Source organism: Caretta caretta, chromosome 1 (assembly GCF_965140235.1).
Source record: "Caretta caretta isolate rCarCar2 chromosome 1, rCarCar1.hap1, whole genome shotgun sequence".
Lineage (NCBI taxonomy): Eukaryota > Metazoa > Chordata > Testudines > Cheloniidae > Caretta > Caretta caretta.
Window position 1 is genome coordinate 230,491,198 of NC_134206.1, and position 18,101 is coordinate 230,509,298.

An 18,101-nucleotide genomic window follows, 5' to 3' on the forward strand; every position below is an offset into this window, starting at 1 on the left:
AAATTCAATGGGACCCATTTACCTAATTCCCTTAGTCTCCTTTGAAAATCCCAGGTTCCACTGTTACTTTCTGGAACTCCAGCAGATTATTACTCTAACTCCTCCTAGATCAGATGATTCTCCTCATACATCTGCACACACAGCTGATTAAACCCTAAATTCTATACTAAAAGTATATTAAAACCTCAGAGTTACAAACTGACCAATCAACCACACACCTCATTTGGAACCAGAAACACACAATCAGGCAGCAGCAGAGACCAAAAAAAAAAAAAGGGGGGGGGCGGGAATACAGTACACTACTGTGTTAAATGTAAACTACTAAAATAATAAAGGGAAAGCAGCATTTTTCTTCTTCATAGTAAAGTTTCAAAGCTGTATTAAGTCAGTGTTCAGTTGTAAACTTTTGAAAGAACGGCCATAATGTTTTGTTCAGAGTTACAAACATTTCAGAAAGAAAAGGAGTACTTGTGGCACCTTAGAGACTAACCAATTTATTTGAGCATGAGCTTTCGTGAGCTCTAACACGGCTGTTACTCTGAAACCAAACATTTCAGAATTAGAAACAGCCTCCATTCCCAAAGTGTTTGTAACTCTGAGGTTCTATTGTATTTAAAGGTGCGCTGTCGACTTTGTTTAAATCCATCATTTTAGGTTTTGTTTAACAATAAATTATAAAAATGTAAGGATGTTTTTGTTTTTAAATAAATATTTTTATTGAGGTAATTGCCCTTAATATTTTTTTAACCCCACAAACAACCACATCAAACATAGAATAAAGCATGTATAAATGCATGAAGGTTTTGGGTGTGAGGAGAGGTAGTGCTGGATTAGGGCCAAGGAAGAGGAAGACCTCAGAGTTAGCAGCAAGTTTTCCCTTAAATAAAAGGGACCTAATTCTCATTAACCCTGAGGTCCTGAAAGACGAGAGCAGTGTAAATGAGTGTTGGTGTGAATGAGACTCAGGCCCAGCACCTGGAAAGGTAAGATAAAAAACAGCAGAATGTTCATGACAGGAAGAAGCATGGTTCAATGTCCTGAATGTAAGCCTGGGGGCCAGGGACTTCTGAGTTCTATGCTTCGCTGGAGGCAAACTACTTGACCTCTCTGTCTCCATTTTGTCATCTGTAAGACAGGGATAGGTATGTCATGAGGACAGCTGGTGTGTGAAGGGTGGTGTGAAGTTGTATAGCACTGCAGAAGTGCTGATTATTATTATTGAAATTCACCAATTTGATCCACCCTCTCACTTTTATGTGCAAGCCTAAGCACTGTTGAGTGTCTGCACTGCACACAATCACCAGACTTCCCTCCCTGTGGTATCCAGAATAATCTTTCTAAACAGCTAACTACTTCCGATACATTTCTTGCAGACGCCTAGCAGACAATTTGAGGACATGTGAGTTGCTAAGAGCATATTTTCTCCTATGTGGGGGGAAAAACCCATATAATATATGAGGCAGAAAACACTGATTTTTTTAAAATTCAGATTTCCCTTTTCATTGTTCCATGGGAGAGTGTGGCTTGCTGACCCACCCCATCAGGGAAGAGGCAGGAAGCATAACCTCCCACACCAGTGGATGGTGCAAGATCTATGTAGAACTTGAGAGTGCCATGGTGGCAGAGTGGCTTGCTGGTCATCTTCTCCCCTAGCAGTCTGGCTCCTTCAGGAGTGGCTCTACACCAGCAGCCACAGAGGGTACCATATGGGAGTTATCTCTCCTTAGTTATCTGATTGGCTAACCACAAGGTCAACAGGGAGCCTGCAGCAGAGTTCAAGCTTCCATCCGTCCCTGCCACTAACGCCAGCAATCCAAACACACCTGAGTACTATGAATGTGACTTCTTGTTTGTATGGAGAGCAGCTGAGCTGGAGATGACAGTCGTATACAAAGCTCCAGTGCTAATGTTGATCCCTGAACAGGTATACATTTTCTCCTTATGGACTGAGGTTGCTGTAACAGCATCTTTCTTTGCAAGTGGAATTTAGAAAGCAGAAATAAATTCCAGAAGATCAGGATGTCTTGTGTCCGAAATGTTTAATGAGGAAAAGTGAGGTGCTCACGGAGTAACAAGGACTAATAACGAAGTGCCGTATGTACATTAATTTTAATGTATAAAAATACCTGCTGCGCTTTAGAATGCGGAGCGGAGTGAAGAGTTTGAAGGGATAATGTAAATGGAGCACAAGTCGGGTCACTGACAGAGGTGTTATATTATAAAGGAACTTCTTCCGAGTCATTCTAATTACCCTGTACTCAGCTGGCAGGTAAATCGGTGAAATGGGTCTCATCAGTCTTAACATTTACAGGGCTCACTCTGGAAAGCAACTCCCAGAAATGTGCCTCCCAGGCTGTGATTTCATACCAGCTGCACTCATGCATTTACTGAACAACCTCTTAAAGTGCAGCAGTGGTAGGGTTGAGATTTTTTTTTCACCTCATTTGGGATTAAGAAATCCTAATTGAGAATTCACTAAGTTTCCTGATATGTTGAAAATGACCTGTTCCATTCCATTTGATAGAACATTGCACTGATTGCCAACCAGAAGATAAGGTTTAAGGGCGTCCAATTTTGCACCTTTCCAGCCACCATTTCAGTTCTAACGTCAGAGAGAGTCTTCTCTGCAAGAGGAAGGGCCAATGCTTTCAACCCTTGTCTAGATTAGAGTTTTTGGTCCTATTGTACTCAAATTAATTGACGAGGGTGAACCACCACCAGCAACAAACCTTTCTGTCCAGGAACAAGTTGTTCCTGTATAGTTAATATGAGTTAACTGAGAATCAGTAAATTCTCAAGTTACAACAAGATCAAAAACTCTACTCTACATAAGACCGCAGTGTGCATACAAAGTGGTAGTGTTCCCTAATATTTAGAACTGGAAAGGGTGTCTGTTCCCATTACTGATGTGTGACCCTGGACAATCTCTGTGTACCTCAATTCTTCATCTCTAAAATGGATGTAATATTTACCTACCTCACATTTATGCTGTGAATTTTCACTAATGTGGGTAAAATGTTATGAGATTAAAGATGCTGGGAAACTCTATTTATATTTAAATATTTACATTTAAACTACTCAAGGAAATAACTTGGACATTTTACAGGGAAGAAGATCTTATGTTTAAAACACAGCTGGAGGGATAGATCCAATATCATTAGCACTTACAGTAGCTCTAGATATTAGTTTTCAGAAAACTTTCAAGGACATAGTTATTATTATTTGTATGTTTAGGTCTTTGCTTTCAGGTGTTTCTGTTTAAATAAGGATTATAATACAATATCTTCTCTTTTGTTGTTTGGTTTATCTTTGGAGGCACAGGCTTGCTACAGGAAGTGGTATATCTAGTGAGTCAGGGAGCTGACCCTGATGAGATTGGATTAATGAATATAGATGAACAGCTTCCAGTGCTAGAGTATCCTCAGCCTGGTCTGGACATCATCAAGGTACAGTTGACTTCACTGAAAGTCTTTCCGCATTCAGGTGCTTTTTCTTATCCCCATATTTATTACCATTCCCTCCCATCCCATTTTTTTGTCCTTTTTGTCACTTGACCTGCTCAATTTATTTTAATGATTCAGAATTTTATTGGTTTATTATTTTTAAAAATATTTTATTGTAATGTTTTATTGTACTTCGTTATGTTTTTAAATATGTTACTTGGTGACCTAAATGCCTTTGATGCGGGTGCCCTGAATATAAAAGGCCCAGTTCTTCCCTTTGCTTATGTAAGTAAAGGTGACTCAAATCAGGTAGCTCTGGTTTGTTCCCTAGCTTCTCCTTCCCCTTGCTGGATCTGCATAAAAGTTTCTGCCAGGAGTGGGTGAGAGACAAACACCTGGATGTCTCTACGGTGGTTTGGGGAGTACAGAATATTTTGCACGAAATGCCATCTGCACCTTTGAGAAGTGGTTATGAGGACTAGTGACTTGGGGTTGGTCTGTTAGACAAAGGAAATGCAGTAGACCTAACATACCTGGATTTCAGTAAGGAATTTGATACAGTTCCACATGGAAATTATTAGTTAGATTGGAGAAGATGGGAATTAATTTGGGAATTGAAAGGTAGATAAGGAACTGGTTAAAGAGAAGACTACAACAGGTCATACTGAAAGATGAACTATCAGGCTGGGGGTAGGTTACTAGTTCCTCAGAGATCAGTATTGGGACCAATCTTATTTAACGTTTTTATTGATGACCTTGGCGCAAAAAGTGGGAATGTGCTAATAGAATTTGCGGATGTTGGGCAATACGAAGCTGGGAGATATTGCCAATAGAGAGGAGGCCAGGAATATCATAAAAGAAGATTTGTACTACCTTGAAAACTGGAGTAATAGAAATAGGATGAAACTTAATAGTGCAAAGTGCAAGGTCATGCACTTAGCGACTAACAAAAAGAATTTTTGTTGTAAACTGGGGACTTCTCACTTGGAAGCAGCAGAGAAGGAGAAAGACCTGAGTGTATTGGTTGATTGCAGGATAACTATGAGCTGCCAATGTGATTTGGCCGTGAAAAAGGTTAATGCAGTTCTAGGATGCATCAGGTGAGATATTTCCAGTAGAGATAGGGAAGTGTTATTGCCAATATGTTCAGACTCATCTGGAATACTGACTGAAATTCTGGTCTCCCATGTTTAAGAAAGATTAATTCAAACTGGAACAGGTGCAGAGAAGGATGATCAGAGAAATGGAAAATATACCTTATGAGAGGAGAATCAAAGAGCTTGGCTTGTTTAGCCTAACCAAAAGAAGGTTGGGGGAGATAAAATTGCTCTCTATAAATACATCAGAGGGATAAATACCAGGGAGGGAGAGGAGTTATTTAAGTTAAGTGCCAATGTGGACACAAGAACAAATGGATATAAACTGGCCATCAGCAAGTTTAGACTTGAAATTAGATTAAGGTTTCTCACTATCAAAGGAGTAAAGTTCTGGAACAGCCTTCCAAGGGAAACAAAAAACCTAACTGGCTTCAAGACTGAGCATGATAAATTTTATGGAGGGGATGGTATGATGGGACTGTCTACAACAGCATGTAGCCAATCTGCAACTATCTCCAACCGTCGGTGATGGGACAGAAGCTGGTGAGGGCTCTGAGTTACTACAGGGGATTCTTTCCCAGGTGTCTGGCTAATGGGGCTTGCCCAAATGCTCATGATCTAACTGATCACCATATTTGAGGTTGGGAAGGATTTTTCCCCCAGCTCAGATTAGCAGAGTCTCTCGCCAGGGAGAGGGGGGTGTTCACATTCCTCTGCAGCGTGGGGCATGGGTCACTTGCAGGTTTAAACTAGTGTAAATGGCAGATTCTCTGTAACTTGAAGTCTTTAAATCGTGATTTGAGGACTTCAGTAACTCAGTCAGAGCTTATGGGTCTATTGCAGGAGTGGGTAGGCAAGGTTCTGTGGCCTGTAATGTGCAGAAGGTCAGACTACACAATCATGATGGTCCCTTCTGACCTTAAAGTCTAGGGGTCTACGCTTAAAACTTAGGTTAACATAGTTGTGGTGCTCAAGGGTGTGAAAAATTCAATCCACTCAATGCAGTAGCTATGCTGATCTAACCCTCAGTGTAGATGCAGCTAGGTCAACGGAAGAATGCTTCTGTCAACCTAGCTACCATCACTTAGGGAGGTGGAGTTCCTACACCATTAGGGAAACCCCCTTCTATCGCTGTAGTCTCAGTCTGCACTGTGGGGTTACAGTGGCATAGCTGGTGCTGTAGCTACACCATTAGCACCTGTAGTGTAGATGTGGCCTTAGAATGTAAGCTCTTTAGGGCAGGGACCATCTTTTTGTTATGTTTGTACAGCACCTAGCAAAATGGGGTCTTGGTCCATGAACAGGGTTCCTAGGAGCTACCACAATACAAATAATAATAGTGAATGAGCTTAGTGTTAGATTGCATACAGAGAGCTACATTGCAGGTAACACCTCTATAAAATATAAATCCCTATGATTTTAACTGCCAGTAGCTTATTCAAGTAACAATACAGTAACTGTCTCAAAGTTTAAAAAGTTCTGTTTTTAAAATATTGACCCAACACTGATAAATCATTTGATTGAGTGCTTTGCCTGGGCCCAGTTCTGAATGTACTTTAAAGTGCATGAGTGAAATAAAGAAAAATGTTGGTGAAGAAATTTAGGGTGGGATTTGCAAAAGTGCTCCATGTCCAGCTAACTTTGCTCTCATTGACATTAACTTAAATGGCAGCAGAATTAGCCAGACCCAAAATGCTTCAGAAAATCCCACTCCTCATCTTGAAAAATCCGTTGGTAAAAAGAAGGTAAGAGATTTGGAAATGACCAATTGCTGCAAAGTCTCATTATCTTAACTTTTGACGTTTGGAAACAAATGGAAAACCATAATCAAATTCTTCGCCCCGAATCCTCGTTAGTTTGAGCAGTGAGTTTGTGAATGTAAAGCAGTGCAGTAAGGATACTTTACATTTGAAAATTTAGAAAGAAATGCCAGCCAACTTATCTGCAGTGAGAAATGTTTTCTGCTTCCATTTTCTTTTAGGAGCTCACATCTCCTCGCCTCATAAAAAGCCACCTACCATATCGGTTTTTGCCTTCAGACCTCCATAATGGCGATTCCAAGGTAAAAATGAATTGGTGTTTGATTAGCTGTACCACCCACTGGTGCTTGCATGGTTTGTGAAGTGAAGGAAATATGCTTTTAATAACATGAATTGTTTTCACTTTCGTAGGTAATATACATGGCTCGCAACCCCAAAGACCTGGTAGTGTCCTATTACCAGTTTCACCGCTCCCTAAGAACCATGAGCTACAGAGGAACATTTCAAGAATTCTGTCGAAGGTTTATGAATGACAAGTGTAAGGAACTTTTCTCTGTGCATGATGCAATCTATTATCCATTTATTTTTACCTCTGCATTCTATATATTATTATTATAATACTGGTATATGATTATATTTCTGGTGATATTTTAGTTGCTTCATGGGCACTGCCAACTGATTTTTAATGGATGGATTCAGACTGTAGAATTTCTCCATGTAGATGCAAACTGTCATCATGTTATCTAAACAACTGCACAGACTGCAGTATTGGGCACTATGGATTCAGTCCTGCAGCAGCTTACTCAGGCAAAACTCTCAGTGAGGTCAATCAGGGCCTAATCCTGCAATGTGCCAGGTGCCTTGTGGGAATTACCAAGCATCCTCAGCTCCTGTTGATTTCAGTGGATGTTGATGGCACTCATCACCTCTTGGGAGTCACTCTGCTCCTCACAGGATTGGACCAAGCTAAGAGTGAAAGTTTTTGTCATAGTCAAGAAGAAGGGATCAGGCACTATGTGGGAATACCCTTCAGCCTATCTGCAGTGGAGCACACCGTAGCTACATTGTGCTATCGTAAAATTAAGGGTATTATGGAGGTTTTATGCCTTCCTCTGAAATATCTGGTTCTGGCCACTGTAGGAAACAATATACCCAGACAAGATGGACTATTGGCTTGTTTCACGATGGCAGTTTTTATGGGCTTGTCTATACTGCATTGTTAGCTCAAAGTATGACTTGAGTATTGCCCCAAACCTGACTCCCATCCACACACAAAAATCTCTAGCTCCAGGCAGTTAGGGCTAGTCTACACTGGCATCGCTAAAGTGCTGCCACAGCGGCACTTTAACGTGGCTTGTGTGGTCATGCCAGAGTGCTGGGAGAGAGCTCTCCCAGCGCTCTAAAAAAACCACCTCCATGAGGTGCGCAGCTCCCAGCGCTGGGGCACTGTCTACACTGGCGCTTTTCAGCGCTGAAACTTGCTGCGCTCAGGGGGGATGTTTTTTCACACCCCATAATGAGAAAGTTGCAGCGCTGTAAATTGCCAGTGTAGACAAGCCCTGAGTGCTTTAAACTCAAGCTAGTTCAGTTATCTTGCCCCAGGTATGTGATTTAACCCAACATCACAGAGTCAGTAAAACATTATAACACTTTCTATGTTCCTATAACTGTGCAAATGGGGCCTTTTATAGTGTAATACATTTAACTAAGGACCATGTCATGCCCTCAGTTTTTTCCCCTGGGAGGGAATGAAAGGAGAAGAAAACCTGCTCCTTTGGCCAAAGTTTTTCTGGAGGAAGAGGACTGAGCCAACATGACATCATTCTCCCTCCATCCCTCTCCCATCCTGGCCCTGTAGAAACCCCTCCGCACACCTTCTCTTCATGGTGGCTCTTTAGTTTCAGGGCATGGGGATGAAGTCAGAGAACCGCCTCATTCTGTAGCATCATCCCCTGAAGATTTGAGAGGCTTTCCTCATATAAGATAATGGTAACCTGTCAACACTATCTTAAATGCTTGCTGCTCTGTACCATCAAATCCACCCGGCTTGGGTTAGGAGCAGCCGGTATTGAGCTATCCTGTGTGACTTTTTTGCTTCACCAATTTGTAGACCTAATATAAACACATATTTAGAGGCGTGTGAAATAGTCATAACAACAGAGAGAGCTCAAAATGCCAATTTTTCACATACAGTTATATACATTGAAAATGGGTGTGTTTTGCTGGAAAATGACCTGTGTTTTGTGAATTTTCACATGAAAACAGGCCCCTTTGTGAAGTAAAAATGAGCCCATTATTAAATTAAAAATGCGAAGTTCAGAAGTGGAATATTTTCTTATTTTGTATAGCTACTTTGTTGAATTCATGGAAAAACATAATTTGAAAAGAAAATTGCGCATAGTCAGATGACAAGACGTTTTGTGCAAAAAGTGGAAAAATGTTTGCCTGTTTTGCACAAATCCTACTTCTTGATGATTTGAAATACTCATTAGAAATTATGATAGATGACAAACAGATAAATTAACAAATTTTCAGAATGTATTTTTGTCTGGATGGTGTACCCAAATATATTTTCTTCTGATAAAATTTGCAGCAAAAGACATTTTTTTCTCAGATTGTAGGGACCAGTGTCTGATCTTTATTACATTGGTGTACATTGACTGAAGTCAATGGATGTATTCTGGATTTATACCAGTGTAAGTGAGATAAAGTTCTGGGCCTAAGTACTGATATTCTTTTGGATGAGCAGAAGTGCTCCTAGACAATTTAAAAGCAACAGAAACAAGACAGTAAATTTAGATTTTGGGGCACTGGGGAGGGGAAAGATTTAACTGTATGTAGAATTTCCTGGTTACAGATTTTTATTTTTGATTTTCACTTTTGTTTCCAGAACAACATTTGGATGTATAGGGCCATTTCCTCACTACTTTCTTAAGTAAGAAAGAAAATGTTGACCCTAGAAATTGCATTGCACATAGGAATGCAGTGAGGAGGAATCTTTTATCAAATGTGGATAATGGTTTCTAAGACCATCTACACTACTCTCCCTCGAAGCTATGTTCTGCAGAGTGTAGCCAAGCGAAAGGAAAGTGGACTGCAGTGTGACATGTAAACTGCAGGAATGTCCTCTCATTCCCATTCAGTAATATGCATAGTGATTGGGAATCTGCAGGCACATTTTTTCTGCTGGCTCCCTTTCTACTCATGAGCAATGCATCAGTATTCTTGATCTCAAAAGAGTGCTCATCATGCAACACGGTGGCCTTTTGCATTGAATGCAGAGCCATAATAACATGCCTTTAGGGCAAATCAGCTCTCTGTGAAGGTGTTAAGATCTCATCAACACTGATGGAGACTATGCTCTATTTCAGTGATGTTCCTTATTAGGAATAGAAACAGTGCAGAAACAAACAAAATTCCCTTGGAAGTATAAAGTGCTTCAGCCATTCAAAGGTACTTATTTTCCTCAGTTCCTGTTCAAGAGGGACTCATAAGAATATTGATCATATTCCTTGTCAGTTATAATGTTCTCTGTCTCTGCAGTAGGATATGGTTCATGGTTTGAGCATGTGCAAGAATTCTGGGAACATCACACGGACTCCAATGTTCTTTTCCTCAAGTATGAAGATATGCACAAGGTAAACCAGATATTATAAAGAATTTTCTATTGCCCGATATTGATCGTGACTCAGATTCATCAAATTGGGAGTCTAAAGTCAGACTCCTGAGTCCATACTTGAACTCCCAAACGTGTGGCCTAATTTTTCAAACCATTGATCACCAGCAGCGTCCACCGACTTTCATGTAAGCTGTGAAGTTTCTCAGCACTTTTTGAAAATCAGGTAATTTATTTAAGAGCCTTAATAAGGATTTAAGGCCAGATCCACAAAGCTACTTATGCGCTTAAATACCAGATGTAGATATCTAAGTCACGGGTTTAGGCACCAAAGTCTCAGTTTGGGCTCCATTTCGATCCACAAAACTCACACCAGGCCTTGCAGGCACCTCAGGTTTCCTAGGCATCTATGTTTCTTCCCCTGGCATTTGCTGGTTTTCCAACATTTGAGTCTGGGGGATTCAACTTTCACACTCAGGAAGGGCAAACAAGCCGCACAGGATGCTATTTTCCGGTTGCAGCCTTAACTCCACTTCAACACATTTTTTGCATTCGTATATTTAATCTTGAAGTCTATTGACTTTTACTTGTTTTTAAATATTTTCTTACAGGACCTTGCAACAATGGTTGAGCAGTTGGTGAGATTCTTGGGAGTTTCTTATGACAAAGCACAGCTGGAATCCATGGTGGAACATTGCCACCAACTCATTGATCAGTGCTGTAATGCAGAAGCCCTTCCAGTTGGCAGGGGTATGTGTCATATACACAGCAACTTCTTCAAGTGGGTGTCGCAAAAGGATAAGTGATGGATTGATAACGTACAGGATGTGTTAGCAAATTATTGTCTTAAATTCAATCTACACTAAAATGTTATTGAAACATCAGAGGGAAAATTATCATTAGTCTGATAGGAACTTTGACTGTTTAGTATTGGGACAAAGAAGGAGTGAATGTGATTTAAAAGAAAATAAAAACATCCAGGATGAACATTGCATATTTACAAATATTTTAACGGTATTGGGCCAACTTCAGCATTGGTGCAAGTGGGTGCAACACCACTGACTTTAAATGTGTTGTCTCTGCTTATATAAGTGATAAATTTGGCCCTAAAAGAGGTATTTGATTGAAAAAAAACCCAACAACCAAAACAACCTGGTTGTAAGAAGAAGATGAATATCTAGCATCAGCAAAGATAACCACTACATTTTAAGGCCAGAAGGGACCATTAGATTAGATCATCTAGTCTGACCTCTGGTATAACACAGGCCATAGAATTTCACCCAGTTACTGCTGCATTGAGCCCAATAACTAGTGTTTGACTAAAGCAGGGGTCGGCAACCTTTCAGAAGTGGTGTGCTGAGTCTTCAATTATTCACTCTAATTTAAGGTTTTGCATGCCAGTAATACATTTTAACGTTTTTAGAAGGTCTCTTTCTATAAGTCTATAATATATAACTAAACTATTGTTGTATGTAAAGTAAATACGTTTTTTAAAATGTTTAAGAAGCTTCATTTAAAATAAAATTAAAATGCAGAGCCCCCCGGACCAGTGGCCAGGACCCGGGCAGTGTGAGTGCCACTGAAAATCAGCTTGCGTGCCACCTTTGGCACGCGTGCCATAGGTTGCCTACCCTTGGACTAAAGCATCTCTTCCAGAATGGCATGACATCTTGATTTGAAGACAACAAGAGATGGAGAATCTATCGTTTTCCTTGGTAGTTTATTCCAATGGGTAATCACCCTCCCTGTAAAAAATTTCTAATTTGAATTTGTCAGGCTTCAGCTTCCAACCATCGGTTCTTGTTATAACTTTATCTGCTAGATCAGTGGTCACCAACCGGTTGATGGCGATTGACTGGTCGATCCTAGAGGGTCTCCCAGTCGATCGTGATCTCCGGTGGCACAGTGTGGCTGCCGCTAAGGCAGACTCCCTGCCTACCCCAGCTTCATGCCACTCCCGGAAGCAGCCAGTGCAGTCCCGCAGCCCCCGGGGGAGGGCAGGGCTCTCCCTCCATGTGCTGCTCCTGCCTGCAGGCACCACGCCCACAGCTCCCATTGGCCAGGAGAGCTGCGGGAGCGGTGCTTGCAGGGAGAGGCAGCGTGTGGAGCCACATGCCTCCCCCAGGGGCTGCAGGGGTGCGTTGGCCCCTTCCTGGAGCAGTGTGGGGCTGCCTTAGCCTCGCTGCACCCGCCATCGACCGGGAGCTGCCAGAGGTAAGTGCTGCCCAGTGTGAGGCCGCACCCCAGCCCCCTCCCAAAGCCAGCACCCCATACCTCCTCCTGCAGCCTGAACCCCCTCCTGCACCCCAAGCCCCACCCTGCGCCCCTTTCCAGAGCCAGGACCCCAAGCCCCCTCCTGCACTCCAACTCCCAGGCCTGAGCCCCTCCCAGAGCCAGCACCCCATACCTCCTTCTGCACCCTGAATCTCCTCCTGCACCCCAAGGCCCAGCCCTGACTCCCCTCCCAGAGCAAGCACCCTATACCCCCTCCTGAACCCCAACACTCTGCCCCAGCCCAGAGCCCCCTCCCAGAGCCAGCACCCCATACCTGCTGCTGACAGAGTGAGCAGGGTGGGGCTTTGGGGAAGGGGCAGGGTAAATCCTCGGTTGCCCTTAGATTCAAAAAGTGATCTTGAGCATAAAAAGGTTGGAGACCACTGTGCTAGATTAAACTGCTCTGTAGTACCTGGTGTTTTCTCCCTGTGACAGTACTTACACACACAAATCAATTTACCTTTCAATCTTCTTTTTGAGAAGCTAAAGAGTTTGAGTTCTTTAAATCTCTGTAAGTATTTTCTCCAGCCCTCAAACCACTTTTGTGGCGCTTTCTTCACCCTTTACAATCTTTCAACATCCTTGTAAAAACATGGACACCAGAACTGTAAACAGGATCCCAATATTGGTCTCACCTTCTTACTCCTACTCCCCTGTTTATACATCCAAGGATAGCATTAGCCCTTTTTGCCACAACAGCACACGGGGAACTCACGGTATTTATCCATTATGACTCCTAAATACTTTTCAGAGTTGCTGCTTCCCAGGATACCGATCTCCATTCTGTAGGTACAGCCTGCATTCCTTGTTCCTGGATGTGTGATCTTGCATTTTGTTTGAATGGGCCCAGGTTACCAAGTGATACAGATTACTCTGTACAATTATCTGTCCTCATCATTATTTACCACTCTGCAATCTTTGTATCAGCCACAATTTTTATAAGCAGTGATTATATTTTTACTTCCCAATCATTGATAAAAATACTGAACAGCATTGGGCTTAGTATGATCCCTGCAGAATCTCACTAGAAGCATCCCTATTCAATAATGGTTTGCCATTGACAATGACTTTTTGAGCTCTGTCAGTTAGCCTGTTCTTAGTCCATTTCTTGTACGCTCTACGGATAGTGCATAGTGCTATTTTTTTTACCAGAATGTTGTGTCATACTAAGTCAAATGCCGTACAAAAGTGTAAGTATATTACATCTACATGGTTACCTTTATCAACCAAACATGTAGTCTCATCATAGAATGAAAACAGGCTTGTCTGACAGGATCTGTTTTCCATAAATTCATGCTGACTGGCATTAATTCCCCTCCTTTAGTTCTGTATTGACTGAATCCTGTATCAGCTTTTTCCATGATTTTGCTCAGGACTGACATCAGGCTAACTACAATCACCTAGATCATCCCACTGGCCTTTTTTGAATATTAGCATGACATTAGCACGTGATCAATCTTCATAAGGCAGCTCCTTATTTTCATCTGAAAAATCTGTTACTCTGCAAGCCTGGCATGGAAAGACACCCTATATACTTTAGAGAGGCAGTGCAGTTATTTGAGTAGCAGACTGGGAATCAGAGTTCCTGAGATCCATTCCCTACTTTGTATTTAACTTGCTCAGTGAGTTTGAGCCTTTGTGTGCCTCCGTTCACCTATCTGAAAACAGGTATAATAATAATTTTCACTAACCTCATAGACTGTGTGTTCACTGGCAAAAAAGGGGCATTCTTAGCTCAAGTTAAATAACAAGGTAAAATCCTAGTGAAAACAAAGCAGTTCGTAGTTTTCACATGAGTTAGCAGGTCGAGTTAAAGGACTCCCCCCACCCCCTCACTCCCAGTTTCTGTCTTTGTCAGCAGTATAGCTCACTGCAAAAAATACACAGGGCTAGATCCACGAAAGAGACTTCGGCTTAGCATTGCTATGCCTTACTTTAGTCACCCTGCCACCTAATGCAATCCTTATCCCTGACATAGGTACACAAGCTCCCTATACAGTGCATGGGGACTGTTAGGTGCCTAAGAATGGGAGTCACAAAAGCCAGCGTATTGTGAGGAGCCACCTAAACTAGCCAATAGGAAATGGCAAAAGAAGGGTGTGGTCTAAACCCTGCTCCTCAAAGGGAGTTAGGAGCCTAACTTCTGCTTGGGATTTACAGCTGTGACCTCTCTCCTGGAGGGAAAACACAGCGGAGATACCATCAATTCCTCTGCCAGTTCCTGTACTGCCTTTTAGTACAATAGGATAGTTAAGTTAGAATTTGGCCTGGCCATTCAGTTTTCCCGGGGGGGAGGGGAGAGAGAGACAAAGGCAGCTGTACCTTCCTTTTAATCCCAATCGATGGCTCAACTGCTCAGCAGGGGCAAGGGATGGGTCCCTGGCATTGGTGCTGCTGCTTCCTCACTCCCTGACTAGCTCTTATGGAGAATGATTTTGCTGGCCTTTTGAATGGCAGTTGTGAGGAAAGAGAGACGGGCTGTGGTGAGAACACCACGACCTGGCACTCCTCAGTTGGAAGGCACAGTAGCTTCTCTGTAAACCAGCCTGTCTGCATGGCATCCAGAACAGGTGTAGGGTGATGGTCTGTCTTTTGTGTTCCTACTCTGTTGCTGTTATTATTATCTATTGCTTTACATTACAGCCTAGAAGCCCCAGTCAGGGATCAGTACCCATTTATGCTAGGTACTGTACATAAGCTCTTATTTTGTGGTAGAGGAGGGAGATACAGTAGTCAACTAAATACCTGTTCATTTATTTGCTGTCTGCTTTTTATTGAAATTCCTTATTTTGAATTCATTTTGATTGCTGTTTTTGGCTTTTGCAATGTTTTGTTCCTTCAAAATGCAACTTCATTAATGGCAGTTTTGTCCTCTGTTCATTTATGTGATCTAGCATGGTAGCAATAACATCACATTCTCCTGGGGGAATTCTGCACCAAAAAATAAAAATTCTGTGCACAATATTTTAAAATTCTGCAAATTTTATTTGTCAAAATAACACTGCATAATCATGCCAGTTTCTATTATTTTGGTAATTTATTTCAAAATACCTGCCAGTAAGTATGTCTGTAACAATACAGACACACACAAAAATTCCCCCAGGAATAGAGTTAAAGAAACCCCTATGATAACCCAGTACCTGTTTCTCTGCACCCCGCCCCAGCTCAGCCCAACCCCCTGCCCCCTTAGAGACCAGCTGTGGCCCCCCCCCCAGCCAATAAACCTGAACCCCCTACCCCCCAGAGCCCAGCCACAGGGTACTACAGCCCAGATAACCGCACCCCCTCCCTGCCAGAGCCCAGATACCCGCACTTCCTCCCCCACTGAGCCCAGCTTTGGGGCACCCCCTTGCCCAGAGGCTTTCCCCCCCTCCAGCCCAGACACCTACCCTCCTACCCTTCAGAGCCCAGGGATCCAGAAGGAGAAACAGCCTGATTCTGGGTCCCAGGCTTGTGTGAAGTTTCCTGCGCGCCGCTGTCTCCTTCCCTCAAGGCGTGCTGGAAACTGCATCTGCCAGGAACCCTCTAGACACGCCTGTCCTCCTCCTCCCCCTCCACTGCGCCCCCCCCCTGCCAGGAGAGTAACCACATCAGGTCTCCTGTGTGTGTTGCAGAATTCCCCCAGGAGTAACCACAGTTTACTGTAATTTGTTCCAAATATTTTTAATTTATCAACTATGTTTACCTTATTATTTTGCTTTATTTTGGTTCTTTAATTTTTTTTCTTTTAGCACATTGATCTTTACTCTGAAGAAGCCCTGAGCTGCTGTGAAAGCAGAGCATTTTGATTAGCTATATTACTTATTTTTGCTTCATATCACATCATAAATTACACAGTTGCATGATTCAAATGATAAACCAGGTGGGTAACTTTTTGACAAGCTATCAGTCTATATGGTTGAGAAACAGATGCTAGTAAAACACACTATAGTACATTCCATTTATAAAACTTGTAATTTGTACCTAAGGTATCATTAGAGAGATTCAGGAATAACAAGGTTCTTCAATTTTCTTTTTGAGACAAAGGAAGAATCCTTTTTTATTACCTAAAGGATAATGTATGATTTTATGTTGCACAGTGTACTGTATTTGTCCCATATCTGTTGCTAGAGCACAAGTGAAATCAATACCTGACTTTTGTGGCTGCAAGAATTTTTTTATTAATAGTGCTCACTACCCTGTTTGACACAGGAAAGCCAGTACCAGGATTTATTTGTCAAAAACTGTCAGATTAAGCATTTTCAGTCAATTTCAAAGCCTTCATCTTTGGGGATTTTTAAAAAAACCCTCTAGTAGTTAATTATATCTTCCGGGGTACTGGGAAAATTATTATTTCGCAGAATGACACTTGTCATGTGTAATAACTAATGTAACTTCAAGTCACTGTGCAGTTGGTGGGACACACATTGCAAACTTTTTGACAGCACTCACATATAATTATGTCCTTGGACCCAATTATGTAGCTACCATATATGAGCAACTTTCATTACATTAACCAGGAGTTTCTCATATGCATCAAATGCATAATCTGGTCTCCTGTGTGTAATTTTTGGTCTTGTTAATGTGATTAAGTTCTGTGATAGCATAGTCCTGACTCTCCTCCCTGTTACAGCAGTTTAACGCCCTTGATTTTAATAGAGCTAATCTTCACTTAAAACTCTGTAAGTGAGAGGAGAATTAATCTAAGGCCCAACGCAGTGGATTAATTATATAATACATATAATTATATAATTAATATTTCAACATGGTGTTCCTCCAGTTGATTTTGACTCAGTTAAAGTGGCATAAAACCAGAAGGACACAGTGGTGAATGAGGCCCAGAGTGTTTTACTGGCAACTTTGACGTTGTTTTCGGGTCATTTTATTAGTTGGTTTCAGTAGGAAAGTAAAAATATTTTATACAAGGAGCCAAATTTTCAAACATGGATGGCTAAATTATACCCACAGAAAATGTGCATATACTCATTATGCATGTACGATTCATGTTTATATGCACAAACTGAGTACCTGAATGCACCTTTTTGTAGGCATAATTTAGGTATTCACTCCTCTTTAAGAAATTGCCTCATTATATTTGTACAATCATAAACACCTTTTATACATCTCCTGAACATAAAATAAAGGCATTCAATGATCTTTAGTGTTATTTTATTCTCTTTTGGGTGTATCCTTCCACCAATGCGTGATGAAGTTTCAACAACCATGTAAATACATCCCTGACTCAAAAGGGGATAATTAAACTACCATCGTTTGCAGTGAGATCTGAAATCCACAAAATTAAGTTACAGTAGAACCTCTATTTTATGAACACCAATCTTATGAACTACCAATTATAAGAACCATTTTTCCTGACAGGGAAAAAAAAATCACGTAATAAAAGTGGTGTTGATGAAAAACAGTGAACATCCTTTCACATTTCACTGTCTTCAGTGCATTGGAAATCCCTTTGTAGTGGTTTAAAGGACAAAGAGAAAGTGAGGCCGTGAACATTACTGCAATGTGTGCACCGGACCTACTGTAATTTTGAGATGTTCAATTATGAACTCTTCAATCTCCAATTAGTTCTTAAAATTGGGGTTCTAATGTAATAATATTCAAAACAAATGTGGTACCTATTATTATTATTTAAAGATATAGGGCCAACTCCTTCAAGGGGATGAATGCTTCTGGAATGAAATTCATCCCTGTGCAGATGACCAGCACAAGGAATGTGGCACCTATTTTGAGGGCTTCAAAGGGATTTATTGGGGTGTATAAATGAATCACACCTCCTGCAGAGGCTAAGCACCCCAAGTCTCATTGAAGTAAAAGTGAGTAGAGGTTGATCTGCAGTTGACAGGAGGTGCCTGGTACCCCATCTGATCAGACACATAATTTTAGAAAAGTCAGTGTTCTGTCATGTCACCAGTCT

At 41.5% G+C, this 18,101-nt stretch overlaps 1 protein-coding gene across 2 annotated transcripts in view; it reads left to right on the forward strand.

Annotated features, from left to right (window-relative positions):
- The window catches only part of SULT4A1 (sulfotransferase family 4A member 1), a 41,808-nt gene that overhangs the window by 21,939 nt on the left and 1,768 nt on the right, over positions 1-18,101 (forward strand). The window contains exons 3-7 of one of the 2 annotated variants that reach the window (XM_048825294.2): positions 3,316-3,446; positions 6,522-6,602; positions 6,712-6,838; positions 9,844-9,938; positions 10,528-10,666. In XM_048825294.2, the coding sequence (XP_048681251.1) occupies positions 3,316-3,446; positions 6,522-6,602; positions 6,712-6,838; positions 9,844-9,938; positions 10,528-10,666 (573 nt within the window). The remainder of the gene's footprint in view (positions 1-3,315; positions 3,447-6,521; positions 6,603-6,711; positions 6,839-9,843; positions 9,939-10,527; positions 10,667-18,101) is intronic. The other variant, XM_048825301.2, reaches the window with a different exon arrangement.